Below are 27766 nucleotides of genomic sequence, written 5' to 3'. Positions count from 1 at the left end.
TCTCACGTTCCTTACATCCACCCCGACCCCACCCCTCACTTTCCACATGACCAGTTCCAGGGCTCCTTCCCTGTGACTCCTGCCCCCTGTGGATCAGTATACCTACTCACCTAGTCTGGAAGCCCGAGGGGGTACTGCACCAGGGATTAGGGGTCCCTGACCCCAAGGAGTCCCCTTTGGGTAGTGAGCCCTCTCTCTGCAACCCCATTCCTCCCACCCCCTCATTCCCTTTTACAAAGTGAGTGTGTTATAGGGCCCGTACCTTCCAACACTGTGAACCAGGAGCCTGAGTGAGACCCTGCTCCCGCCAGCCCAAGGCCTGGGCCTTCTGAGAGGAGGTGGGAGCCAGCTCCGGCAGAGGGATCTCAGAAGCAGGGAAATGTTCTGGGGGCTGGGCACCAAGCCTGCCTGAAGAGAAAAAGAAAGCCTACCCCTCGCCATAGTGTGGGCATGGTGTGGGGCGGAGAGCTGGACCACATGCATCCTGAGAAGGGGAAGTGAAAGCAGGCAAGTGCCCTGTGCTCTCTGGTCTCCATTATTCAGCAAATCCTGGGCTGGGGACTGGGAGGCAGAGGTGCCTGAGGGACTTTCCTAGTTCCAACAGAGGAAGGGACCACCCAGATAGGCCGCACATTAGTCTACCCCTGCCCAGAGGCTGGAGAGATGCTGCCCTAGTTGGAGGTCAGACCCAGAACTTGGAGAGCAATTAAAAGTCCTTCCATGGTGGGGCATGTGGAGGGGAGTGTTGGAGGCTGAGCTGTGACAGGAGGTGAGGTCAAGGAGAGTAAGTGACCTGCTGTCATCCCATGAATAAGAGGCTTGTCTTCACTTCTCCACAGTAGGCCTGATGCCTTCTGGTAAAGCTACTGTGTTGCTTCCTAATCCTGTCAACTTTTAATACCAATTATTTCAGGCCTTCAAAGCTGTCTGAAGGTCTGTACCTTCAGAGCTCTATGAATGTACATGCCCCTGCCACCGGGGTTAAGAGTCACAGCATGGCAGGTGCGGGTGAGAACACCTGAGACCACCCTGCTTGGAAGCAACATCCTGGGCTTCCTGACCCTTTCCTCTGTCATAAGTTTGAATCCCCCAACAACAACATCTGCAATTGTGTAGCATGTGATATGGGAGGGTCTTTTGCAGTTTTATTATGGCAAAAATATACATAACATAAAAATTACCATTTAAATCATTTTTAAGAGTACAATTTAGGGGCATTAAGTGCTTTCACAGTGCTGTGCAACCATCGCTACTATCCATTTCCAAAGTGTCCTGTCACCTCAAACAGAAGTTGTGTACCCGCGAAACGATGTGGGCAGGCATACCTTGTTTTATTGCACTTTGCTGTGTTGTGCTCCGCAGATCTGTGTTTTTCACAAATGGAAGTTTGCGGCAACCCTGCGTCAAGCACGTCTCTTGGTGCCATTTTTCCACCAGCACCTGCTCGCTGCATGTCTCTGTGTCACATTCTGGTAGTTCTCGCAGTATTTCAAACTTTATTATTTGTTATGGTGATCTGTGGTCTGTGATCTTTGATGTTACCGTTGTAATTGTTTTGGAGTGCCACGAACCAGGCCCGGTATACGGTGACGTTCATCTATAAATGTTGTGTGTTTCGACTGCTCCCCCGACCCACCATTCCTTTTCTCTTTCCCTCTCCTTGGGTCTTCCTATTCCCTGGGGCAAAACGACATTGAACTTAGGCCAATTAATAACCCTCCAATGGCCTTTGAAAGGAAGAGATTCCCGTCTCTCAGTTTAAATCAAAAGCTAGAAATGATGAAGCTTAGAGAGCAAGGCATGTTGAAAGCTGACACAGGCCAAAAGCTAGGCCTCTTGAGCCAAACAGCCAAGTTGTGAACGCAGAGGAAGTCCTTGAAGGAAATGAAAAGTTCTACTTAATGAACCCATGAATGATAAGAAAGTGGAACGTCTTGTTGCTGCGATGGAGAAAGTCTGAGTGGTCGGGAGAGACGATCCAGGCAGTCATAACATTTCCTTAAAGCCAAAGCCTCATCCAGAGCAAGGCCTTAACTCTCTTCAATTTTGTGAAGGCTGGGAAAGGTGGGGAAGCTCAGAAGAAAAGTGTGAGGCTAGCAGAGGTGGGTTCATGGGGTTTGAGGAAACAACAAAAAATGCCAGGTGTAGCAGCAGCAAGTGCTGATGTAGAAGCTGCCGCAAATTACCCGGAAGGTCTAGCTCAGATAATTCATGAAGGTGGCTACCCTCAATGCCAGATTGTCAGTGTAGATATAACAGCCTTGTATGGGGAGAAGATGCCGTCTAGGACTTTCAGAGCTGGAGAGGAGAAGTCAGTGCCTGGCGTCTAAGCTTCAAAGGACAAGCTGACAGTCTTTATAGGGTGAATGTAGCTGCTGAGTTTAAGGTAACACAAATGCTCATTTACCATTCAGGAAGTTCTAGGGTCCTTAAGAGTTATGCTTTCTACTCTGTGCTCTGTAAGTGAGCAACAAAGGCTGGGTGACAGCCCATCTCTTTACAAAACGTTTTACTAATTATTTTAAGCCCACTATTGAGACATATCGCTCAGAAAAGATTCCTTTCAAAATATTACTGTTCATTGACAAAGCACCTGGTCACCAGAGAGTTCCGATGGAGATGTTTAACAAGATTCATGCTGTTTTCCTGTCTGCTAACACAACATCCATTCGCCAGCCCATGGACCAAGGAGTAATTTCAACTGTTGAGTCTTATTATTTAAGAAATATGCTTCGTAAGGCTCTAGCTGCCATACCCTGTGATTCCTCTGACGGATCTGGGCAAAGTCAATTAAAAACCCGCCGGAAAGGGTTCACCATCTAGATGTCATTAAGAGCATGTGTGATTCATGAGAAGAGATCAAAATATCAACATGAGCAGGAGTTTGGAAGAAGTAGATTCCCACCCTCATGGAGGACTTTGAGGGGTTCAAGACTTTCTTGGAGGAAGTAACTTCAGATGTAGAGAAAACAGCGAGAGAACCAGAATTAGAAGTAGAGCCTGAACGTGGGACTGCATTGTTACAATCTCATGATAAAACCTGATGAGGAGTTGCTTCTTAGGGGTTAGCAATGGGAGTGGCTTCTTGAGCTGGAATTTACTCCAGGTGAGGATGCTGTGATAATTTTTGAAGTGACAACAAAGGATTTAGAATATCACACAAACTTAGTTGATAAAGCAGGGGTAGGATTTGAGAAGATTGACTACAATTTTTTAAAAAAGATTTTATTTAGGGGATCCCTGGGTGGCGCAGCGGTTTAGCGCCTGCCTTTGGCCCAAGGGCGCGATCCTGGAGACCCGGGATCTAATCCCACGTCGGGCTCCCGGTGCATGGAGCCTGCTTCTCCCTCTGCCTGTGTCTCTGCCCCTCTCTCTCTCTCTCTCTCTGTGACTATCATTAAAAAAAAAAAAGATTTTATTTATTTATTCATGAGAGATACAGAAAGAGGCAGAGACACAGGCAGAGGGAGGAGAAGCGGTCTCCATGCAGGAGCCCGATGTGGGACTCCATCCCAGAACTCCAGGATCACGTCCCGAGCCAAAGGCAGATGCTCAACTGCTAAGCCACCAGACGTCCCGACACCAATTTTCAAAGAGGGTAAAATGCCATGAGATGGCATTGCATGCTACAGAGAAACCATTTGTGAAAGTAAGAGTCATTCAATGCAGCGAACTTCTCTGTTGTCTTACTTAAGAAATCACCACAGCCACCCAGCCTTCAGCAACCACCGGCCCGATCAGTTAGTGGCCATCAGCACGGAGGCAGGGCCCTCCACCAGCCAAAAGACATGTCTCTATCAGCTCAGAGGATGGTTAGCATTTTTTAGTAATATTTTTAAATTAAGACATATGCATTGTTTTTTGGGGCATAGTGCTACTGCACACTTAATAGACTTACAGTTTAGGGTAAGCGCACCTTTTATATGCACTGGGAAACCAAAAACATCACTTGACTCACTTTATTGTGGTATTTACTTTATTGCATCAATCTGGGACCAAACCTGCCATATCTCAGAGGTGTGTCTGCAATTTGCTCCCCCCACCAACCCCGTGGTCACTTCTAATCTTTTTGTCTCTTTGAATTTATCTCATATAAGTGGAACCATACAACAGTTGTCCCTTCGTTACTGACTTATTTTACTTCACATAATGTTTTCAAGATTCATCCATGTTGTAGCATGTATTAGAACTTTGTTTCTATTTAAGTCTGAGTCACACTCCATCGTACGACATCACAGCCTTGCTCATTCAGTCATCTGTGGATGGCCACTTGTGTTATTTCTGCCTTTTTGCTTTTGTGAATGATCCTGCTATAAAAACACCGAGGTACGAGTATCTGAGAACCTGCTTTCCGTTCTTTTGGTATATATTTAGGAGTGGAAGTGCCATCATATGGTAGTTCTATGTTTAGCTTTCTGAGGAACCACCAAACTTTTTTTTTTATTTGTTTGCAGTGACTGTGCCATTTTACATTCCAACCAGCAGTGCACAATGGTTCCAATTTCCCTACATCCTTGTCAACACTCATTATTTTCCTTTCTTTAAATTTTATTTTAGATGTCCTAGTTATAGGCTTATTAGTATTTTTTGTTTCTTCGTAATTCAGTTTGGGTACATGGTGTATATCTGGGAATTTTCTGAGTCATCTAATTTGTTGGCCTACAGTTATTCATAGTGGTTTCTTATAATCCTTTTTAATGCTGTAAAATCATAGACATGTCCCCACTTTCACTTCTGATTTTACTAATTGGAATCTTCTCTTTTTATCTTATCCAATCTACTTAAAGGCTTGTCTTTTTTTTTTTTTTTTTTTTTTTTAAGAACCAACTTTTAGCTTGATTTTCTCTTTTTTTCTGATCATTATTTTTTATCTCTGTTCTAATCTATTATTTCCTTCTGCTAGCTTTGGGTTTAGTTTGCTCTTCTTTGTCTAGTATCTTAAGATGTAAAGCCAGGGTTTTTTTTTTTTGTTTGTTTTTTTTTTTTAGATCTTCTTTTTTAATGTATGCATTTACAACTAAAAATGTTCCTCTTTGCACTGCTTTTGCTCCATCTTGTGAGTTTTGGTATATTGATTTCATTTTCATTTGTCTCTAATATCGTTTGTGATTTCTTCTTTGACAAATAGGTTAAGAGTGTGTTGTTTAGTTTCCACATATTTGAGAATTCTCGTTTTCCTTTTGATATTATTTTCTACTTTCATTCCAGTCTGATCAGAAAAGATACTTTGTATGATTTCAATACTTTTAAATTCATTAAGATTTGTGGCGTAACAAATGTCAAGTGCTCCATGTGCACTTGAGAAGAATGTATGTTCTGTTGCTGGGTGGAGTGTTCTGTGTATATCTACTAGGTCCAGTGGCTCTGTAGTGTTAATTAAGTCATCTGTCGCCTGTTGATCTGTTATTCTGTTCACCATCGAAATCTGAGTATTGAAGTCTCTGTTTATTACTATAGAATTATCTGTTAATCCCTTCAAATCTCTTAATGTTTACTTCATATATTTTGGGGCTCTGATGGTAGATACACATATGAATTACATGTTTTAGAACTGTATTTGTATAAAAGTCTTATTTAGGTCATACCATGCATAATTTGCTTTTTATATTTGAATATATTCCTGGGATTTATTCATGTTGATGTGAAGTTCTGTGGCCCTTCATTTTCACTGTTCTGTGGAGTTTCTTCATAATGACTCTTACTACAACTTTCTGTGGCCTTGGTATTTCCATATATGTATTGAAGGCAGCATGTCAATTTCTACAACCCTACCCCCCCCCCCCAAGTTTTGATTGCATTGCACCTTATCTATAAATCAATTTAGAGAGTATTGACTTCATAACAATGTTAGTCTTCCTGTTCATGCTTTTTTTTATTTTTAGGTTATTTAAATTTTTTATCAACAGGTTTATAGCTTTCATTGTATAAGTTTTGCACGTATTCTGTTAAATTACTCTTAAGTATTTCATATTTCCTGATGCTCTTATAAATGGTATTGTTCTGTTTTGTGGTTGCCCCACAGAAGATGGGGCAAGCCTACTCTACCACCAGTAGAATTTGTTTGAATGTTGAGACTGATGATACCACACATATACCAAGAGCCTATGAAAAGGCTTATTTTTCCCTAATGGGGCTTTCTGGGGAGAGCACTGCAGACATCCAAGTTGCTCCAGGATGGCTTGAGTGAAAGGAAGGATGAATGGCTCTGGTTTTTATTATGGTTGGAGAGGGGGGACCAAAGTGGAGATTCCTATATATGGATGGTTTGAAGATCTCACCCCCTCACTCCCTTCCACTCCTGCCGCCCCGCCCCCCCCCCCCCCCCCCCCAGGGCAGGAATGCCAGGGCTTTCTTATTGACTTGTCCAGGTATAGGGCAAGAGGGAGGAATGGAGCGTGAAGCTGTCAGTGTCAAACATCAAAAATAAGCTGCCTTTATTACATTTTTTACATTTAAATTGCCAATTGTTAATAGTATGTAAAAATACAGTTGCCTTTGTACATTGACCTTGTTTGTATCCTGTGACCTTGCAAAAATTCATTTATTAATTCTAAGTCGCTTTTGTAAATTCCTTGGGGATTTCTATTGTAGATGATTGTGTTATCTGCAAATAAGGATGTTTATAATTCTAATCTGTATGCCTCTTACTTTTATAATAGTTAATTAACCTTAAAATTCTGGTTAGAACCTTCACACAAGGTTAACATGGCAAGAGTGAATATCCTTGCCTCGTTCCTGATCTCAGGGGGAATGCTTTTAGCCTTTCACCATTTAGTACAGAGTTAGCTGTAGGTATTTCATAGATGCTCTTTATTCAGGAAGTTCTCTTTCATTACCTGGGTACACAGAGATTTTATGGACGGAATGTGGAATATTGCCAAATGCTTTCTGCATTAGGATGATTATATGGTTTTTCTTTTTTGGTTTCTTAATATGATGAAATACATTGCTTTTCTACTGTTGAGCCAACTTTGCATCTCTGGGTTAAACTCTAGTTGGTTATGATGTATGTTACTAGATTTGATTTGCTAAAATTTTATTAAAGGTTTTTGCATCTTTGTTCATGATGGATATTGGTGGGTAATCTTCTTGTGATGTCTTTGTCTGGTTTTGGTAACAAGATAATGCTGGTTTTATAAAAATGAGTGGGAAAGTGTTCTGTACTCTTCTGTTTTCTATAGAATTGCTATTATTCCATCTTGGATGTTTCTTAGGTTTTACCAGTGATGTCTAAAGGTTTTTGTTTTTGTTTTTTTGTGAGAAGAGTTTAAATAATGAATTCAATCTCTTTGATAGATATGTGTAGCTACTTAGGTTACATAGTTCTTGAGTGAGCTTTGATAATCTTGTCTTTCAATTATCACATTTTTTGGCATAAAGTTTCCATGTTATCCTTATATTGTCTGTTACTTACCTGTAGAATAGGTAGTGATACTTCCTCTGTCATTGCCAATGTTGGTAATTTGTGTTACCTCTCTTTTCTTTGAATAGAAGTTTATTATTTTTTTGCTTTAAAGAACCAAATTTTGGTTTTATTTTTTCAACTTTTAAATTTGTTTTCAATTTTATTTCTGCTGTTACGTTTATTAGATTACTATAGGATTGATTTTCTTTTTTCTGATTTTTTAAAGGCAAATGTATAGATCATCAATTTGAGATCTGACTTTTCTAATATAAGCATCGTAATGCCATATATTTCCTCAATATGTGGAATTCACCTGATTTCCACACATTTTGGTCTCTTGTGTTTTCGTTTTCTTTCAATTCAAACATTTGCTAATTTTAATTTTTCCTGTGATCTCTTCTTTGGCTTATGGGTTATATAGAAGTGTGTTGCTTGATTTCTTATGGATTTTTCAGATGTATATTTTTTATTTATTCTAAATCAATTCTTTTGTGGACAGAGAACATGCTTTGTATCATATCAACCCTTTTACATTTGTTGAAATTTTTATTATGACCAAGGTTTCCCTTGGTGAGGTATACTTGCAAAGAACATGTATTCTGCTGTTGTTTAGGCATTCAATAGGAAGTGTTAATTCAGTCAGTTTAGCTAATAATGTTAAGTTTTCTGCATTCTTATTGATTTTTTTTTTGCCTAAAGATTTTATCTCTTACTGAAAAGGGGGAATGTTGAGATCTCCAACTGTGATTGTGTATTGATTATTTTCTCCTTTTCTATCAATTTTTGCTTCATGATTTTGAAGCTGTAGTAGGCACATACACATTTAGAATTATTTTTTTCTTATGATAAATTGGCCCCTTTGTCATCCTGAAATGTCTTCTTAACCTTGATAATATTCTTTGTACTGAAGTCTACATTGTCTGATATTAGTATAGTCACTCTAATCCTTTTTTTTTGTATACTGTTTTGATATGCTGTTTATATGGTACATCTTTTTTCCATTTTTTATGTCTTTGTATTGAAAGTAGCTTTTTTTTGTAGACAGCATATATTTGATTCCTGCTTTTTAAAAATTTCATCTGAGAATCTCTGCATTGTAATCTGAGTGTCTATTACTATTTATACTTAATGCAGTTACTGATATGGTTAGATTTAAATGTAACATTTTGCTATTTATTTGTACTATCTCTTTTTAGTTTTAGTACCTCTTTTGATTATTCTATATTATTTTATTTCTACTATTGACTTATTAGCTACAATTCTCATTTTATTTATTTAATTTTTAGTGATTGTGATAGGGTTTACAATATCTATCTTTCACTTATCACAGTATACCTTCAAATAATATTGTACCACTTTGTGTATGGTATAAAAGCCTGATACAAGTATACTTCTATTTCTCCACATCCCATTCTTTGTGCTGTTATTGTTGTGTACATTTTAATGCCACATATATAAACTATTGTATATTTTACTACTCTTGCTTTAGACAATTATATTCTGAAGAGATTAAAAATAAGGGGGATCTGTTTTTTTGTTGGTCTCTCTTTTTCTTCTTGTTCATTTGCTTTGTTTCTTAAATTCCACATGAGTGAAATTATATGTTATCTGTCTTTCTCTGACTTCTTTCATTTAGCATTATACTCTCCAGGTTTCACCATATTGTTGCCAATGGCAAGATCTCATTCTTTTTTATGGCTGAGTATATTCCATTTTATATGCTAGAAGGGAGGTGGGTTGGGGCATGGGTGAAAAAGATAAAGAAGATTGAGACTACACTTATCTTTTTTTCTAAGTAAAGTTTTGTTTTGTTTTGTTTTTAGATTTTATTTATTTATTCATGAGAGACACAGAGACATAGGCAGAGGGAGAAGCAGGCTCCATGCAGGGAGCCCAATCCCAGGACTCCAGGATCACACCCTGGGCTGTCGGCAGGCGCTAAACCGCTGAGCCACCCGGGTGTCCCCCCACACCCATTTTTTTTTCTTTTGTAAAATTTCTTTCTGGTGTCATACTTGAAGAATTTCCTGTATCATATCTTGCAGTGCAGATCCACTGGCAATAAATTCCCTCAGCTTTTGTTTCTCTGAAGATGTCTTTCTCCTTCATATTTGAAAGAGAATGGGTATAGAGAGTTTTAAGTTTATTGGATCCCCTCCCCCGCCATTTCAGTATTTTACAGTTGTCACTCCATTATCTTCTGGACTGCATATTTTCTGATGAGAAGTTTGTTGTCACTCTTACATTTATTCCTCTGTGCATGTTTCTTTTTTTTTTGGCTGGCTGTCTTGATGATTTTTACTTAGGATTTCTGCAATTTGACTATGATGTAGCGAGATGTGTGTGTGTGTGTGTGTGTGTGTGTGTGTGTGTTTTGTGAGATGTGTTTTTAAAAAAATTCTGCATGGGATACTCTAAGCTTCTTGGATCTGTGATGTTTTGTCTTATATTAATTTTGGGAAAGTCTCAGCAATGATCGCTTTAAAATTTTTTTTCTCTGCCTTTTTCTCTTGCTCTTCTCTCTCTCCCCCTTTCTTCCTCTGCCCCTCACTCCTCCCTTTTCCTTTTAGCCTCTTCTCCTACTGGGATTCCAATGATTTTTTTTTTTTGGTATATTTTTTATTGGAGTTCGATTTGCCAACATACAGTATAACACCCAGTGCTCATCTCGTCAAGTGCCCCCCTCAGTGCCCGTCTGGGTGATGGGATTCCAATGGTCTTAACTCTAAATAGTTTGATATCATCCCATGGCTCTTAGCTGTTCTCTCTTCCTCTTTCTTTCACTCTTCCTTCACTTTATATTTCCATTTGGATAGTTCCTACTAATCTAATTTGCATTTTCACTTACTCTCTTTTCTGCTGTAACTTATTCATTTCTGATATTTTTATTTTGAACATTTCTGTTTGTCCCTTTTTTTTTGTAGTTTCCAATTTTTGCTGCAGTCACCTATCTGTTCAACATATTGTCCACCTTTTCAACTAAATCTTTTAAAACGTGGAACTTGATTATTTTGAAGTCTTTGACAGTTCTGACATCTGGACAGGTCCTCCCTCAGTCTGGTTTTATTGACTATCTCTTGATAATGAGTCATTTCTTTTTCTTGCTCTTTTATGTCTCTATATTGAATACATATTATTTTTAATTTTAGTTGTTAAGTATACAATATTATATTAGTTTCAGGTTTATAATATATTGATTCAAGAATTAAATCATTACAAAATGTTCACCATAATAAATGTAGTCACCATTTGCCACCATACAATGTTATTGCAGTATTATTGACTATATTTCCTGTGCTGTACTTTTTCATCTTTGTGACTTATTTTATAACTGAAAGTTTGTATCTCATAATCCCCTTCACCTATTTTTGTCTCTCCCCTATCCCTCAGCTCTGGCAACCACCAATTAGTATTTTTCCTTCCTTATATTTATGAGTTTGTTTGTTTTTTGTTTGCTTTCCTTTTAAGACTCCACATATGAAATCATATGGTATTTGTCCTTCTCTGTCCAACTTATTTCCCTTGACATAATACCCTCTTGGTCCATCCATGTTGTCATAAATGTCAAGATTTCATTTTTTTATGACTAATAATTCTGTTGTGGTACCACATTTTCTTTATCCATTCATCTATCGAAGGACATCTAGGTTGCTTTCATATCTTGGCTCTTGTGAATAATGCTGCAATAAACATAGAGTACATATATATTTTTAAATTAGTGTTTTTGTTTTCCTTGAGGATATACCCAGAAGTGGAATTACCAGATCATATAGTATTTCTATTTTTAATATTTTGAGGAACCATCATACTGTTTTCCACAGTGGCTGCACCAACTTACATTCCTGTAAACGGCATGAAGGTTCCCCTTTTTTTTGGCCAACACTTGTTATTTCTTGTCTTTTTGATAGTAACCATTCTAACTGGCATGAGGTGATTTCCCATTGTGGTTTTGATTTTCAATTCCCTAATGATTTGTGATGCTGAGCATCTTTTCATGTATCTATTGGCCATCTGTATGTCTTTTTTAGAAATAAATGTCTACTCAGGTCCTCTGCCCTTTTTTAAATCAGATTATTTGTTTTTCTGGTCTTGAGTTGTACAAGTTCCTTATATATTTTGGATATTAACTCCTTATCAGATATATCATTTGCACATATCTTCTCCCAACCATTCATTTGTCTCTCAAATATCTTGCCTTTTCATTTTGTTGATTAAAAAGCTTTTTTGTTGTGCAAAAGCTTTTTAATTTGATATAATCCCAGTTGTTTCTTTTTGCTTTTGTTTCCTTTGCCTGGAAAGATCAACACAGACAAATATTGCTAAGCCAGATGTCAGAATTTATTGGCTATGTTTACTTATATGATTCTTATGGTTTTAGGTCTTACAGTTAGGTCTTTAATCCATTTTCAGTTTATCTTTGTGTATGGTATAAGAAAATGGCCCGGTTTCATTCTTTTCAACATAGCTTCCCCATTTTCCCAACACTATTTATTAAAGAGACTGTCTTTTTTGTATATTGGTTATCCTTGCCTCCTTTGTCATAGATTAATTGACCACATAAGCGTGGGTTTATTTCTGGGCTCTCTATTCTGTACTATTGATTTATGTGTCTGCTTTTTTGCCGGTACCATAATGTTTTGATTACTATGGCTCTGTAGTATAGTTTGAAATCTGGGCATATGATCCCTCCAGCTTTGTTCTTTCTCAAGATTGCTTTGGCTATTCAGGATCTTTTGTGGTTCCATACAAATTTGAGAATTATTTGTTCTAGTTCTGTAAAAAATACTATGGTTATTTGATAAGGATTGCACTGAATCTATAGACTGCTTTGGGAAATATGAACATTTTAAGGATATTAATTATTTAAACGTATGACCATGGTAGATCTTTACATTTCTTTGTGTTGTCTCCAGTTTCATTGATACCTTATAGTTCAAAGTACAAGTCTTTGAACTCTCAGTTAAATTTATTCCTAGGCATCTTATTCTTTTTGATGCAGTTGTAAATGGGACTATTTTCTTAATTTCTCTTTCTGCCAGATTATTAGTGTATAGAAACTCAGCAATGCTCTGTATAGTAATTTTGTATCCTGCAACTTTACTGAATTCATTTAATAGTTCTAATAGGGTTTTTTTAATCTTTAGGGTTAAATATAATATATATATATATATATATATATATATATATATATATATATATAGTAACATGCCATCTGCAAATAGTGACAGTTTTACTTTTCCTTTACCAGTTTGGATGCCTTTTATTTCTTTTTCTTCTCTGATTGTTGTGGCCAGGACTTCTGGTACTATGTTTAATAAAAGTGGCGAGAGTGGACATCTTTCTCTTGTTCCTGATCTTAGAGGGAAAGCTTTCAGCTTTTCACCATTGACTGTGATGTTAGCTGTGGGTGTGTCATATATGGCTGTTATTATCTTGAGGTTTGCTGCCTTTCTACCCACTTGGTTGAGAGTTTTATCATGAATAGGTATTGAATTTTGTTAAATGTTTTCTGTATATATTGAGATGATCATATAATTTTTATCCTTTATTTTGTTAATATGGTGTATCAGGTTAATTGATTTGTAAATGTTGAACCATCCTTACATCTCTGGGATATATCCCACTTAATTATGGTGAATGATCCTTTTAATGTATTGTTTGCTAACTGAGTTTGCTAATATTTTGTTGAGGATTTTTGTAACCATGTTCATCAGGGATATTGGTCTGTAATTTTCTTATAGTGTCTTTCTCTGGTTTTGGTATGAGGGTAGTGTCAGCCTCATAGAATGAATTTGGAAGCATTCCTTTCTCTTCTATTTTTTGGAATAATTTGAGAACGATAGGTATTAACACTTTAAATGTTTGATAGAAATCACCTGTGAAAATATCTTGTTCTGGACTTTTGTTTGTTGAGAGTTTTGTCATTACTGATTAAATTTAATTACTAGGAATAGGTCTATTCAGATTTTTATTTCTTCCTGATTCAGTCTTGGAAAATTGTGTGTTTTTAGGAATTTATCCACTTCTAGATATTTCAATTTGTTGGTGTATAATTTTTCATAGTAATATCACAATCCTTTGTATTTCTGTGGTGTTGGTTGTAAATTCTCTTTCATTTGTGATTTTTTAAAATTTGAGTCTTTTTTTCCTTAATGAATCTGGCTAAAGGTTTATCAATTTTGTTTATCTTACCAAAGAACCAGCTCTTAGTTTCATTGATCTTTTCTATTGTTTTATTTTTAAGTCTTTATCTTATTTATTTCTGCTAGGATATTTAGTAATTCCTTCCTTCTACTGACTTTAGGTTTCTTCTTTTTTTAGTTAGATTGCTTTTTTGTTTGTTTGTTTGTTTGTTTGTTTATGATAGTCACACACACACAGAGAGAGAGAGAGAGAGAGGCAGAGACACAGGCAGAGGGAGAAGCAGGCTCCATGCACCGGGAGCCCGATGTGGGATTCGATCCCGGGTCTCCAGTATCGTGCCCTGGGCCAAAGGCAGGCGCCAAACCGCTGCGCCACCCAGGGATCCCAGTTAGATTGCTTATTTGAGAATTTTTTCTGTTTTCTTGAGGTAGGACTGTATTACTATAAACTTCCCTCTTAGAACTACTTTTGCTAAGTCCCCCCAATTTTTTTTTTTTTTTTATTCGTGAGAGAGCAAGTGAGCGAGCGAGCGAGCGAGAGAGGCAGAGACACAGGCAGAGGGAGAAGCGGCCCCTTGCAAGGAGCCCTGCGCAGGACTCAATCCCTGGTCTCCAGGATCACACCCTGGGCCGAAGGCTGCGGTAAATCGCTGAGCTACCCGGGATACCCAAGTCCCAAAGATTTTGAACCATTTTGTGTCCATTTTCATTTGTCTCTGGATGTTTTTTAGTTTCCTCTTTTATTTCTTCATGACCTATTGGTTGCATGTTATTTGGCCTCCACATATTTGTGTTTTTTCTAATTTCTTTCTGTAATTGATTTCTAGTTTCATACCATCATGGTTGGAAAATATGCTTGATACGATTTCAGTCTCTTTAAATTTATTAAGACCTGTTTTGTGGCCTAACACGAGAACTATCTTGGAGAACATTCCATATGCACCTGAAAAGAATGTGTATTCTGTTGTTTTTGGATGGAGTCTTCTGTATATAACTGTTAAGTCTACTGGTCTGATGTACCACTCAAAACCACTGTTTCCTTAATGCTTTTTTGCATGGATGATCTATCCATTGATGCAAGTGGGATTTTAAAGGCCTCTATCATTATTGTACTACTATCAATTTCTCCCTTTATGTCTATTAATATTTGCTTCATATATTTAGGTCTTCCTATGTCAGATGCGTAGATATTTACAATTGTTATATTCTCTTGTTGGATTGATCCCTTTATCATTATGTAATGCTTTCCCTTGTTACAGTCTGTTTTAAAGTCTATTTTGTCTAATATAAGTATTGCTGCCCTGGCTTTTTTTTTTTTCTACCATTCTCATGGAATATCTTTTCTAGCCCTTCACTTTCAGTCTGCGTATGTGTTTAGGTCTGAAGTGAGTCTAGTATAAGTCTAGTATAAGATGGTCTTATTTTTTTTATCCATTCAGTCATCCTATACCTTTTGATTTATGGTATGTTCATTTACATTTATAGTAATTATTGATAGGTTTGCACTTATTGCCCTTTTGTAAGTTGTTTTCTGGTTGTTTTGGTGGTAGTTCTTTTCTATTGCTTTCTTCTCTTGCTTTCTTTGCTTGTGATCTGATGACTCTTTTTTAGTGCTGTGCTAAGGATGTCTTTGTCCATATTTTTTGTGTATTTATTATACAATTTTTGCTTTGTGATCCCTGTAAAGCTTATATATTAACATCCTATGTATGTAACAATCTATATTTAAGTTGGTGGGCACTTGAGTTTGAACATACTCTGAAATTACTACATTTTTACTCCCCTATTCCATGTTTTAATGTATATGACATAATATTTTATATCTTTTTATTTTATGTATCCCTTAACTAAATTTTATAGGTATAATTGACCTTGTCTTTACCTTCACACTAGCTTTATAAGTGATTAATCTACTACCTTTCTGTGTTTGCTTTTACCAGTGAAATTGTTTCCTTTCATAATTTTCTAAATTTTTTTTTTAATTTTTATTTATTTATGATAGTCACAGAGAGAGAGAGAGGCAGAGACATAGGCAGAGGGAGAAGCAGGCTCCATGCACCGGGAGCCTGATGTGGGATTCGATCCCCGGTCTCCAGGATTGCGCCCTGGGCCAAAGGCAGGCGCTAAACCACTGCGCCACCCAGGGATCCCTCCTTTCATAATTTTCTTCTAGTTGTGACCTTTTATTTTCCTCTTAAAGGGATCCCTTTAACATTTCTTATAAGGTTGGGTTAGTGGTGATGAACGTTTTCAACTTTTGTCTAAGAAACTCTCTCTCCTTTAATTCTGAACAATAATCTTGGCAGATACAGTATTCTTGGCAGATTTTTTTCCTTTCAGCACTTTGTATTATGTCACTCCTTTCTTCCTGCAAAGTTTCTGCTGAAATATCTGGTGATAGCTTTATGGGGGTTTTCCTCATCTGTAACTATTTACTTTTCTCTTTCTGCTTTTATGATTCTCTTTAATTTTTTCCATCTTTGTTACATGCCTTGGTGTGGATGTAGATCAATCCAACAAGAGAATATAACAATTGTAAATATCTAGCCTTAGAGGCTTTTTGTGCTTCCTGGACCTGGATGTCTGTTTTCTTCCCCAGGTTAGAGAAATGTTTAGCTATTAATTCTTCAAATAAGTTTTCTGTCCCATTCTTTCTCCTCTTTCTGGGATCCCTTTAAGGTAAATCTTAGTACATGTGATATTGTCTCAGAGATCCCTTAATCCACTCTTAATCCATATTTTTAAAATTCTTTTTCTTTTTGCTGTTCAGTTTGAGCGCTTTCCACTCTCCCGTCCCAGTTGTGGCTGCCTGCTGGGTGTGAGGGGAAGAGTCGCTTTGGAGGGACACCTGTCCGGGTCATGCAAGGTTGAGTGGTTGGTCCACAGAGAATGCTGTGAGGGACAAGCAATGCTCAGAGTAGATGAAGTATCAGAAGTGGCTCCTGTAAGCATCCATACCAGTTGGCCTCAGGGTAGAAGATAGCGTCACAGCACTTTGTTCCTGGGAATTCCTACAGATCCCTCCCTGCCCATTCAGCAATGGGCTAAAAGTAGTAAATAATCTTCACACGTAAGCCAGGTGCTCGTCAAACTGCTGTTCCCACGCTGCGTCTCAAACTGGGTGATATGGTGCCCTCTGAGAGCAAGACTCTTGCTTTCCTGAAGTCCTCCAGCTCTCCCTGAGTGAAGCTTCCGTGATTTTCAAAGCCAGACACTATAGGGTCGTCTTAGTCAATCGGTGGGTCCTGTTCAAAGACTCGCTGTGATAGCTTCTAGTGTTGAAGCTCGGGCCATGGTCCCCGACTGCATCTCCGCCCCTCCTCCCCTTCTTGATAGGGCCTTCTCTTTATGCTGTTAGCTCTGGACTGGCCCTTCTGCCAGTCTTCAGGTGGTTTTCAGGGTCAGCTGTATTCTGTGTCCTTGTTGCTCCACCTCCCCTACCCCCCGCCCCGCGTCTGGGAGGAGATGAGCTCGAGATCCTTCTCCTCCACCACCTTCCCCTGCTCTTCATCTGGGTCTCTTAAGCCTTTATGAATGCTGGACCTTGTAACAGGACAGCAGGGATGGAGGTGAATCGTATTCATGCCTAGAAAAGGTCACGCTTTTCATTCCACCAGGTCATGGATGTGGAGTGTTGAGCAACCTAGTTGGGAGTGGAGTGCTGGGTACTGCTACCTTGTGCTAGTATGGGGGCTGGAGTGCTGGAAGGTTCTTCTGTGCTCCGGCTTTCATGAGGCCTTGGGGCTTCTTTCTCCTGTGTCTGCACGAGGGGCCGTGGGGTCTTTCTCTGGCCACTTAGCTCTAGGCTGCCCTAGGGGCGGGCCGCTGTGTTACTAGGGGCAGGCTGGTGCAGGGGCCGGTGGATGGATCAGGGTTCCAGGCTGCCTTGAGGTTCCTCCCTTTCTTGTGCGCCTGGACTTCACGGGTGGGGCTCTCTCTGATGGTCTTGCGTCGGTAGAGCGGGATATCCTGGCTCCTTTCTACCTCTGTGCGATGGGCTTGTTGGGATTCATTTGCACGTGGTTGGCAGAGGCCCCTCCGAAAGCTGCCGGCACTGTGTTGTTCAGACTCCGGCACTGTACGGAGTGGTCTCTGGAGATGGTAGCTCTGACCGTGCGGCCTGCTGCAAAGCCCTGGGGTCACACCCGGTGGCCCTGGGGTCACAGCCTGGCCTTCCTTCCTTCGGTAATGCAAGTCTTCTGCCTCCCGAGCCCCAGACGTCTTGTTCTGTGTATTGCTGGAGATGAAACGGCGCCTGGCACGTGGCAGGGCTCAGCCACGGACTTGAGCGGGGGAGCGGCGGGGGAGCAGCGGGTGCAAGGCCGGGAAGCCCTGATGTGTCGGGGGGGGGGTCCCCTGCCCCCCCGCCCCCCGGTTCACGAACACACGTCACAGAGGAGCCTTGCTGGGGATCGCCCAGCCCTGTGCTTGTCGGCCCGGCAGGGACCTGCAGGGATCTCGCGGCTCCGCCTCCATCCCGCGCGCAGGGTCCGGGGTGAGCCGAGCTGAGCCGAGCTGAGGCCTGTCTGTCTTCTGTCTCAGCAGGGAGGCCTCGCGGAGGCACCGGACTCGCCGGACGATGTGGGGCGCCCTGCGGGGCTGCAGGGGGCGGCGCCCGGGCGCCTGGGGAGCCGGGGGCGCCGGGGGCGCCGGGGGGCGGCGCGGCGCGGCGGGGTCCTCGGTGAGCCCCGGCCCCGCCGGCGAGTACAGCCACGTGGTGGTGGGCGCGGGCTCGGCGGGCTGCGTGCTGGCGGGGCGGCTCACCGAGGACCCCGCCGTGCGCCTGCTGCTGCTGGAGGCCGGGCCCCGCGACCTGCTCGCCGGGAGCAAGCGGCTGCTCTGGAAGATCCACATGCCCGCCGCGCTCGTGGCCAACCTGTGCGACGACAGGTACAACTGGTGCTACCACACCGAGCCGCAGGCCGGCCTGGACGGCCGCGTGCTGTACTGGCCGCGCGGCCGCGTGTGGGGCGGCTCGTCCTCGCTCAACGCCATGGTGTACGTGCGCGGCCACGCCGAGGACTACGAGCGCTGGCGGCGCGAGGGCGCGGCGGGCTGGGGCTACGCGCGCTGCCTGCCCTACTTCCGCAGGGCGCAGAGCCACGAGCTGGGCGCCGGCCCCTACCGCGGCGGCCACGGCCCGCTGCACGTGTCCCGCGGCCGCACCGACCACCCGCTGCACCGCGCCTTCCTGGACGCCGCGCAGCAGGCCGGCTACCCGCTCACCGACGACATGAACGGCTTCCAGCAGGAGGGCTTCGGGTGGATGGACAGGACCATCCACCAAGGTAGCGCCCGGGCCCCGCCCCGGGCCCCCTCCCAGCTCCCCCCATCCCCGGGCTCCCCCCCGCTGTTCCCTGACCCTCAGGCCCCTCCCCCGGGCTCCCCTCCCCCTGTTCCCTGACCCCCAGCTCCCCCATCCCCGGACTCCCCCCCGCTGTTCCCTGCCCCTCAGGCCCCTCCCCCGGGCTCCCCTCCCCCTGTTCCCTGACCCCCAGACCCCTCCCCTGGGCTCCCCCCCAGCTCCCCCCATCCCCGGGCTCCCCCCCGCTGTTCCCTGACCCCCAGCCCCCTCCCCCGGGCTCCCCTCCCCCTGTTCCCTGACCCCCAGACCCCTCCCCGGGCTCCCCTCCCCCGTTCCCTGACCCCCAGACCCCTCCCCTGACCCCCAGCTCCCCCCATCCCCGGACTCCCCTCCCCTGTTCCCTGACCCTCAGACCCCTCCCCTGGGCTCCTCCCCTCCCCCGGGCTACCCCCCCAGCTCCCCCCATCCCCGGGCTCCCCTCCCCTGTTCCCTGACCCTCAGACCCCTCCCCCCGGGCTCCCCCCCAGCTCCCCCATCCCCGGGCTCCCCTCCCCTGTTCCCTGACCCTCAGGCCCCTCCCCCCGGGCTCCCCTCCCCCTGTTCCCTGACCGCCAGACCCCTTCCCTGGGCTCCCCCCCCAGCTCCCCCATCCCCGGGCTCCCCTCCCCTGTTCCCTGACCCTCAGACCCCTCCCCTGGGCTCCTCCCCTCCCCCGGGCTACCCCCCCTGCTCCCCCCATCCCCGGGCTCCCCTCCTCCACTTGGAAGCCAGTCTCCACCAGACCACCTGTGCCTCCTGCCCCCATCATGGTCAGCGAGTGACAGGAAACGGAGGCTCCTAGGAGGCCACATGGCCCAGGTGTCACACCCCCTAGAGGCCACACAATACAGCCCACAGCCAGTGACAGTCAGTTTGGAGACAGACTCGGGCATCTGCAGGCCTCTGGTGGCATGGAGAGGCTACTGTGACCAGAGAGCCCAGAGTCTGAAGGGATGTGCAGATGAGGAAACCGGGGCACTGAGCCCCGAAGCGCCCTGCTCACAGCAGGGTAGAGGCAAGGCCTGGGTTGACCTAGGCTCCTGCCTGCGTCCACAGGGTTTTCACCCCCTTTTATTAGCAGCTCCTGGCCTGCCATCCTGTGGGGAGTAGAGGGGGCCTTCCACCCCCACATGGATGCGGATTTCAGTCCAGCAGGGACTTGGGGTCTCAGCCTTACTCAGGAGGCAGAGCTCCCAGCCGCAGGGGAAGGTCAAATTCCATCTTTCTCCAGCCGCTTCCAACTCCCCACCCCGCAGGTACCAGGAGAAGGGGGGGGGGCACCGTTCCTGATGTCCTTGCTCTGTCCTGCAGGCAAGCGCTGGAGCGCAGCCTGCGCCTACCTGCACCCAGCACTGAGCCGCCCCAACCTCACAGCCGAGGCCCAGACGTTTGTGAGCAGGGTGCTGTTTGAAGGCACCCGGGCAGTGGGCGTGGAGTACATCAAGAACGGGCAGACCCGCAGGGTGAGTCGGGCCAGGGCCGCGGAGATGGAAGGGGAGGAGCCCTCACCCCCGCGGTTCCTCCCATACCTTTTCAGAAATTGAGAGGTTTCAGTAAGGCTTTAAAAACTGTAAATGTGAGTGTACTCCAGATTTCAGCACTACACTGTTTTCCACTTAGCGGCGTGTCCAGATCATTCTGAGTCCCCGTGAAGATCTGGCTCACTGTTGTTTTATTTAAACTGCTTGAGTACGTGCTTTTATTTATCTCATTTAAGCTCAGCAGTCCTAAGATTTTATTTATTTACTCATGAGACACAGAGAGACACAGGCAGGGAGAAGCAGGCTCCATGCAGGGAGCCCGATGTGGGACTCGATCCTGGGACTCCAGGATCACGCCCTGGGCCGAAGGCAGGCGCTGAACCGCTGAGCCACCCGGGCCGCCCGGCAGTCCTGTGTCTAAGACCATCATTACAGTGTGGCTGCCACAGAACACGTATCAGCACGTGAAGTGCGCTTTAGTATTGCACACCGGAGCTGCACATCCTCTTCCTTCCTCTGGGGCCCAGGAATGGGATCCTCACTCACCACCCGGGGACATCACGCCAGGGCCAGGTTCTCAGGGTTCTGTCTGGCTTTTCAGGAATTGTGACCTGTAGGCCCCTGTGTCTTCCAGGCTTATGCCAGCAAGGAAGTGATTCTGAGCGGGGGTGCCATCAACTCTCCACAATTGCTCATGCTCTCGGGTGTCGGCAATGCAGACGACCTCAAGAAGCTGGGCATCCCAGTGGTGTGCCATCTTCCGGGTGAGCTCCCTTCTCTGCTGCTCCTCAGAGGGTGCCTCTGCTAATAAAAGGGCTTATTGTAGTTCATTAGCATGGAGTGGGGAGGGGGGCAACTGTCAGTATTCCATGGAATGGTCACATTCTTCCCAAGAGCCTCACTGGACACCCCTGCTCTCTGGGGGCCCCAAGTCTTTGTGTTTTTTCCCCCTCCCTGGCCCTTCTGTCCCACTGAGAGGCAATGCCCCTCAAGCAGGGAGGCTAGCCCATAAAGCCCGTGGCCAGGCTCGGCTAGGTCACCAGGGCAGCCCTACAGTGAGGGGGTCAGGCCTTTTGTTTTCTGTCCTTGGGACTCAGCAGCAGCTCGGACATCAAAGATGCCAACTCAGTGCTCCAGAGCATGCTTTTCATGCTGAGACAATTACCCCAGGCCTAACATTTATCTTACAAACTATCTTTGATACCCATTAGGGCCTCTTAACTCTCTTAAAACCCAGGCTCCCTCAAAATGACCCATTTTCCTATGGAGGCTTCATCATAAGAGGCCTGTGAGAGTGTTGGTCTGTGACAGCAGCCTGCCACCCCATGTCCCCACGTGCTTAGATGAGCTGGCACAGCGTCTGCCCAGCACAAGGCCTGATTCTCTTTATCCCTACATCAGGGGTGCAGGGTGGGCCATCAGGCCATCTGGCAGCAGCTCAGGGAGTGGTGCCTGCTGAATGCTGGGGACCCATGCTCGGGGAGGGTGGCTGCAGGGGAAGGACGGTGTTGGATGGTTACAGGGGCTGCCCTGGGAGTGAGTGACAAGGGCAGGTGGCTTTGGCAGCATGAGAGGACTAGACTTGGCCCTGAGTATGGAGATGATGTCCCGGGAGGTGACCTTTAAACCAAAATGAGCAGGAGCTGGCCTGGCAGAGAAGTGGGAGGGGTGGGGGTGGGGCGTTTTCAAAGCCAGGGGACATTGAGAGGCCAGCACAGCCGAGGCCCCCTTGGAAGCTGTTTCTCGTAACCACTCCCTCCCATTTCAGGAGTGGGCCAGAACCTGCAGGACCACCTGGAGATTTACATCCAGCAGGCATGCACCCTCCCCATCACTCTCCACTCGGCACAGAAGCCCTTGAGGAAGGTCCGGATTGGTCTGGAGTGGCTCTGGAAGTTCACAGGTGGGCATGCTGGTCCAGGACCTGATTGGAGCTGGTCGAGGGGCAGCACGGCCTCCCTCCTGAGGTGCTGAGTGAGGGCTCTGGCCTCAAGTCACTTATTCACAGCTTAGCTCTGCCTTTCGCCTCCTCAACTTTCCCATCTGCAAAATGGGGATACATAGTCACGCCCGGCAGGCTGTTGTGAGGACCAGATGCAGCACCCCAAGGCCTGTCCAGCATACGATTCCTCAGAGCCTGGGTGCTGCTCTCTCTTACGGATGGACAGGAGTATAGGCACAATCAACATCCATTTCTCAGCAGTTTTTTTGTCTGTTTTTGGAGTCCCAGAGTACTGCCGAGGCCAGAACGTGGTCCTTGGAGATCCCTGTCAGCATGGGTTTCTCCCACACCTGCCAGCCATGCTGTGCCAGAAAAGCAGGTGCCCTCAAGGGAGCTTCCATGCTGGGGGGATCAATGGAAAGAATCCTTGTAAACCTGCTTAAGTTTTAAGATCAGGACGTTAGTAAAGTGAAGAATATCTGAGATGTAGGAAGAAGGTGTTACAAGGGCCCTGGATCTAAGTATCTGGTGTTGGAGGAAGAAATATGTTGGGCCAGGGAGACTGTAACATGTTGAGGAACATGCAGTGGAGGAGTCCAGGGGAAGGGCAAAGCCCCCTGGCAGGAGCTGGTATTGACACCTGTGCTGTTGGGTGAGCGCCCCCTGAGGACGAGAGGCCAGAGTTGAGCACTTTGGGTCCAGGCCCCAGAATAGGGCCTGGGGGGAGCTACCCAGAGAGGGGAGGCCGGCCCACCTGCTCAGCTGCCTCGTCCGTCCTCTTCTGCTCCTCAGGGGATGGAGCCACCGCACACCTGGAAACAGGTGGGTTCATCCGGAGCCGGCCCGGAGTCCCCCACCCGGACATCCAGTTCCATTTCCTGCCATCCCAAGTGATTGACCATGGACGGGTGCCCACCCAGCAGGAGGCTTACCAGGTAAGCAGGCCACATTCTCCTCACTGCAGCAGGGCCCTCGGCGGGCTGCGCAGGAGCCTTGTCCTGCTCTCCAGCTGTTCAGCGGGTCCGAGTGGTGAGGGGAGAGGCTGACCCTGGCATCTTCCTGAGGCAGTGCCAGGAATGGCTCAGGGTAAATGCTCTAGAGATCCAGACTGCTGGAAATGGACAGACGTGGCCAAGGGCCCTGGGATTTCCCTGAAAGCCCCTGGAAGTTTAAGACCATCAGGTATAAAGCCAGGAAGCAGGTTCAGGGAGGAGGGATCTTCCTTCCCCCCCCACTTGTGGAAGGGACGGGGGGTCTGTCTGCTTTTAATTGGCTCTGGGTGTGAAGTCCTAAGCCTAAGCCTAAGCCTACTGAGGCCTAAGCCTACTGAGTCAGGAGGTGGCAGGAGGTCATGCTTCCTCCGGTTCTTCTAGGTACACGTGGGGACCCTGCGGGGCACGAGTGTGGGCTGGCTCAAACTGAGAAGTGCTGACCCTCGGGACCACCCTGTGATTCAGCCCAACTACTTGTCAACAGGTAATTCACCAGCCCCCATGTCTACCCAGGCCTGGGCTTGCCAGGTCATTCATTCAGTGAATGAGTGAATGCCTTTAGGGGGTTCACATTTGTCTCTGAATCATACCCGAGATGCAAGTCCCCCTCTGCCTCCCTCACTTTGGGCTATAAACTTGCACATGCTGCTGTGTGTGTCCTGGGTCACTTGAAGTAACCCTGGCGGGTCCTTTTGCACAGCAGGAGAGAGTTGCAGCTTTCAGAGCAATTCACCAGAAGGTGCAAGGAGATCTGGCTGTGCACATAGAGCTCACAGAGCAGTTTTGCTGCTGTTACTCTGAGCATCCTCCAAAAGCAGATAACCTTCCTGGGCCTGCCTCTTTGCATGCAGTAGCAAAAAGGAGCACTCCCCATTGCTCACTGACGACTCGCAGCATGCTCACAGCCACAGTGGCAAGCAGCAGGCGGTCTACTCTTGCCCCTCATTTAAACCCAGGGCCTCTGGGACAGGCTCTGTCCACCTAGGATGCTGCCTATTGGCCTTCATGAGACTCTGCTTGGCTGCAGTCTAACTGGCCATGAGTAGGTGACAGATGACCTGGTGGCTCTGTGCCCCTGAGGTTTTCGGGCCTGAGCACCCTGGTCTGTGGATCCACTACGGCAGTGGGATCACAGGGCTGGCAGGTGCTGACCATTGCTTCGGGCAGCTTACTGAGCCTCTTCGTGCTCAATCCGCTGGTAAGAGGCCGCACCTCACTTGTCTCTTCTCATTGACAGAAACCGACATTAAAGATTTCCGCCAGTGCGTGAAGCTGACCAGAGAAATTTTTGCCCAGAAAGCTCTAGCACCATTCCGGGGGAAGGAGCTCCAGCCAGGAAGCCACGTGCAGTCAGACACAGAGATAGACGCCTTTGTGCGGGCAAAAGCAGACAGCGCCTACCACCCCTCATGCACCTGCAAGATGGGCCAGCCCTCTGATCCCACTGCCGTGGTGGATCCGCAGGCCAGGGTCCTCGGGGTGGAGAACCTCAGGGTGGTGGATGCCTCCATCATGCCCAGCGTGGTCAGCGGCAACCTTAATGCCCCCACCATCATGATCGCGGAGAAAGCAGCGGACATCATCAAGGGGCAGCCTGCACTCTGGGACGAGGATGTTCCTGTGTACAAGCCCCAGACCTTGGCCACCCAGCGCTGAGGTGGACACTGCCCGAGATGCCTCCTGACGAGCCAGGAGGGTCAGCGCAACACCCACCCCGGGTGCCCTTTCCTGAAACTGTCGAGGATGTCACAATTCAGTGGCTGAGAATGAGTAATTTCTGAGGCTCGGAAACCAGTACAAGCAGCCAGGCAGGTTTCATTTCACCAGCATTTTCCCCACAGGCCTGCCTCCTAAGGGACAGGAGAGAGGGCTAGGGGGCAGGCCTGCAGAGGATGGCTGACTCCTGCCACCACCTTGTCTCAGACTCCATGGCACACTGCAGTCCAGGGTCTCCCCCCGGCTGCCCTTTTAGTGAGGGCAAGTGGCTCCAGGAGTGGGGTGCTGGCTAGAGGACACTGGGTTCTTGTGGTGGTAGTGGGGAGCATCCTCTGGCTCAGGCTGCAGCCTTGCAGCCAGGCCCATGCCTAAGCCTCGGGCATCCCTGCTCAGAGGGAAAGCTGCCTGCCGGAAGAAACACAGGCTGCTCTCTCTTCTACTTCCTGAGTCCCCTCCTAGTTGGGTCCCTCTGAGGGCCCACGTCTCCAGTGCTCTGGTTCTTAACACAGCCCCATGAGAGCATTTCTGGACCTTGTTCAAAGAGGAGTCTGGAGAGTCTCTTCAACTACCATAGGTTTCCTGATTTAGCATTTTAAAAGATTTTCCTGTTACCGGGGAAACCTAGAATCCCAGAGCAAACCCCACAGACCAGACCTCTGCTCCCAGCCAAAGCGGCTAGCCCAGAGAGGATGCTTTCCTGTCAGCCCGGGGAAACGACTCACAGTGGACACGGCTGGCCAATTTGTATTCCACAGGCATCCACAGGAACAGACGGGGATGGAGCCGAGGCTGATGGAAAAAGCAGTCAAGTCAAACTACGTACCTGAGCTTGTGAAAATAAACTGGCAAAGATTTGAGTTGGGGGGGGGGGGCAGTGGGGAGAAACAGATACAAGTAGCATTTAAAATAGTTCTTTGATCTTTAAACTTTCTCTAATTCAACAATGTAATCCAGTACCTGATTTTTGAGTGGAGATGCCTCAGCCAGACTGTTCTTAAAAGGTGATGAAAACTAAATGCATTTTGGATTGATTTTTCTGAAGATCTCCAAGGCCACCATCTACGGCAGGGGAGAGAAGAACTGTGCTATGGAAACCTGCTGCGCGGGACCCAGGACAAGGAGGGGAGGGAAAGGGGGCATTCCAGGCTTCGCCCAGGATCGAGGTGGCCTGGAGGCCAGACAGCCACAACCTGTGTTTGTGAGAAAGACCTTCCAGAGAGAGAGGAGGAAACCACCACACTTCTTCCTTTAAAAATTTTAAGTATCTCTGGTTGAATCTTACCTGTAACTTGCTTTATTTTCTGTTCCAAGGGAGGCTCTAAGTGCTAGGAGATCCGTTTCTCCTAGAGAGCTTCCCCATCTGCCCGCAGCCGTGGTGCACGGTCATCACCCTCGGGGTCCTGGAGCCGCCTGCAGGGGTGAAAGGACAGCGGGGCAGTGCAGGTGCCCACCCCACTGCTCAGAGGGCCAGCAGGCAGTGAGCTCAGTGGGCAGAGGGGCCCCAGGCCTGAGCGGGACTGTGCTGACCTTCGCTCGTGCAGGTGGGCCAGGTGACCCAGCCGATCACTCCTGCGGCCTCTGGCCCGTGGCTGGTTTACTACTGTGTCTGTCCCGTCAGATAAGCAGAATGACCTGTGGCCAGAGGAGGCACAGAATGCTGTACGGCCGGATGACATCTAGGCCCCTCGCCCACTCCTGGTCACTGAGTCTTGTTCCCGATGATCACACACCATGTGCAGAAATAAGTCTCAAAAGAGAACACCGTGAGTGTCCTACATCCAGGCCTCCCAGGACTCAGAGCGGAGCACCGTGTTGGGGTCCAGCCGAGGGCAGAACACTGGGCTCTGAAGCGGCTGCTGGCCCAGGCCCTCGCCGGTGAGCGTGCAGCCATCTGGCAGGGGGGAACCGTGGCCCGTTGTCGCAACAGCAGGCCGTCTCCAAGTCCCTGCCACGAGGGAAACTTGGACCTCAGAAAGAGGGCCGTTGGCTGCAGAAGCCCGAGAGGGAGAAGGGTGCCCACTGGGTTAGGGCAGCCATGCCACAGGCAGCAGCTCTCCGGGCACCCAGAGACCAGGCCAGCACTCGCCCTGGGAGGAATCTTACTTAAGCCCCTTAGCAAAGACCCCCTGATGCTCACAAACAGAAGAATGTACTTTTCCAAAAATGGTTGAAGTGCAACAGAGCTGTGTATTACCTGGTCGGGCCCTGAGCACGGACCCCTTCGAAGAAGCCTATGTCCAAGCTGCTGCATGAGCTGAAGGTGGTTCCTGGTAGCTTCGGGGTCATAACGCACAGGTGGAGGAGCAGCCCATCTGCAGCATGACGGGAGATGGCAGGTCCTGGCACTTGGACCTGCAGCCTCTCTGCTCCCTGGGCAGACTATGGGAGTCCTCGTTTCCATAAATTCAAATAGAGTCTCCTCTCCAGCCTGGAGGCTGTTCTTCCCCACAAAGGCAGTTTCCTGCTTCCACCAAATTAACATCACATCTAATACCTGCGTCCTTTTCTCTTAAAAAATCAGAAGGAAACACACACCCTCTCCACCAGCCCTATCTTGAGACCTAGGCAGTGTCCCATGTCCTTTCTCATCCCACCATCCCCACAGGGTGTCTGCAAGGCCTCTCTCACTGGTGCTCCTACATTGGACACACGGGCCCCAGGCCTGCGCCTCATTCTCCTTCTCTCTGACATCCCCAGGAAAGGAGGAATATCATTTTGGAGAAATAAACACTTTGTTAACAAA

The 27766-nt window shown here is 46.5% G+C and overlaps 1 protein-coding gene across 2 annotated transcripts in view; it reads left to right on the top strand.

Moving 5' to 3' along the window:
* Positions 1 to 27766, top strand: part of CHDH (choline dehydrogenase) — a 36667-nt gene extending 8901 nt beyond the window's left edge. The window contains exons 3-9 of one of the 2 annotated variants that reach the window (XM_041761875.1): positions 18094 to 18836; positions 20204 to 20355; positions 21008 to 21137; positions 22142 to 22276; positions 23108 to 23250; positions 23689 to 23791; positions 24545 to 27766. In XM_041761875.1, the coding sequence (XP_041617809.1) occupies positions 18128 to 18836; positions 20204 to 20355; positions 21008 to 21137; positions 22142 to 22276; positions 23108 to 23250; positions 23689 to 23791; positions 24545 to 24963 (1791 nt within the window). In that variant the 5' untranslated portion in view covers positions 18094 to 18127 and the 3' untranslated portion in view covers positions 24964 to 27766. Of the gene's footprint in view, positions 1 to 18090; positions 18837 to 20203; positions 20356 to 21007; positions 21138 to 22141; positions 22277 to 23107; positions 23251 to 23688; positions 23792 to 24544 lie in introns of both variants that reach the window. The other variant, XM_041761876.1, reaches the window with a different exon arrangement.

Source organism: Vulpes lagopus, chromosome 7 (genome assembly GCF_018345385.1).
Source record: "Vulpes lagopus strain Blue_001 chromosome 7, ASM1834538v1, whole genome shotgun sequence".
Taxonomy (NCBI): domain Eukaryota; kingdom Metazoa; phylum Chordata; class Mammalia; order Carnivora; family Canidae; genus Vulpes; species Vulpes lagopus.
This window is presented reverse-complemented; position numbering and strand designations above follow the sequence as displayed.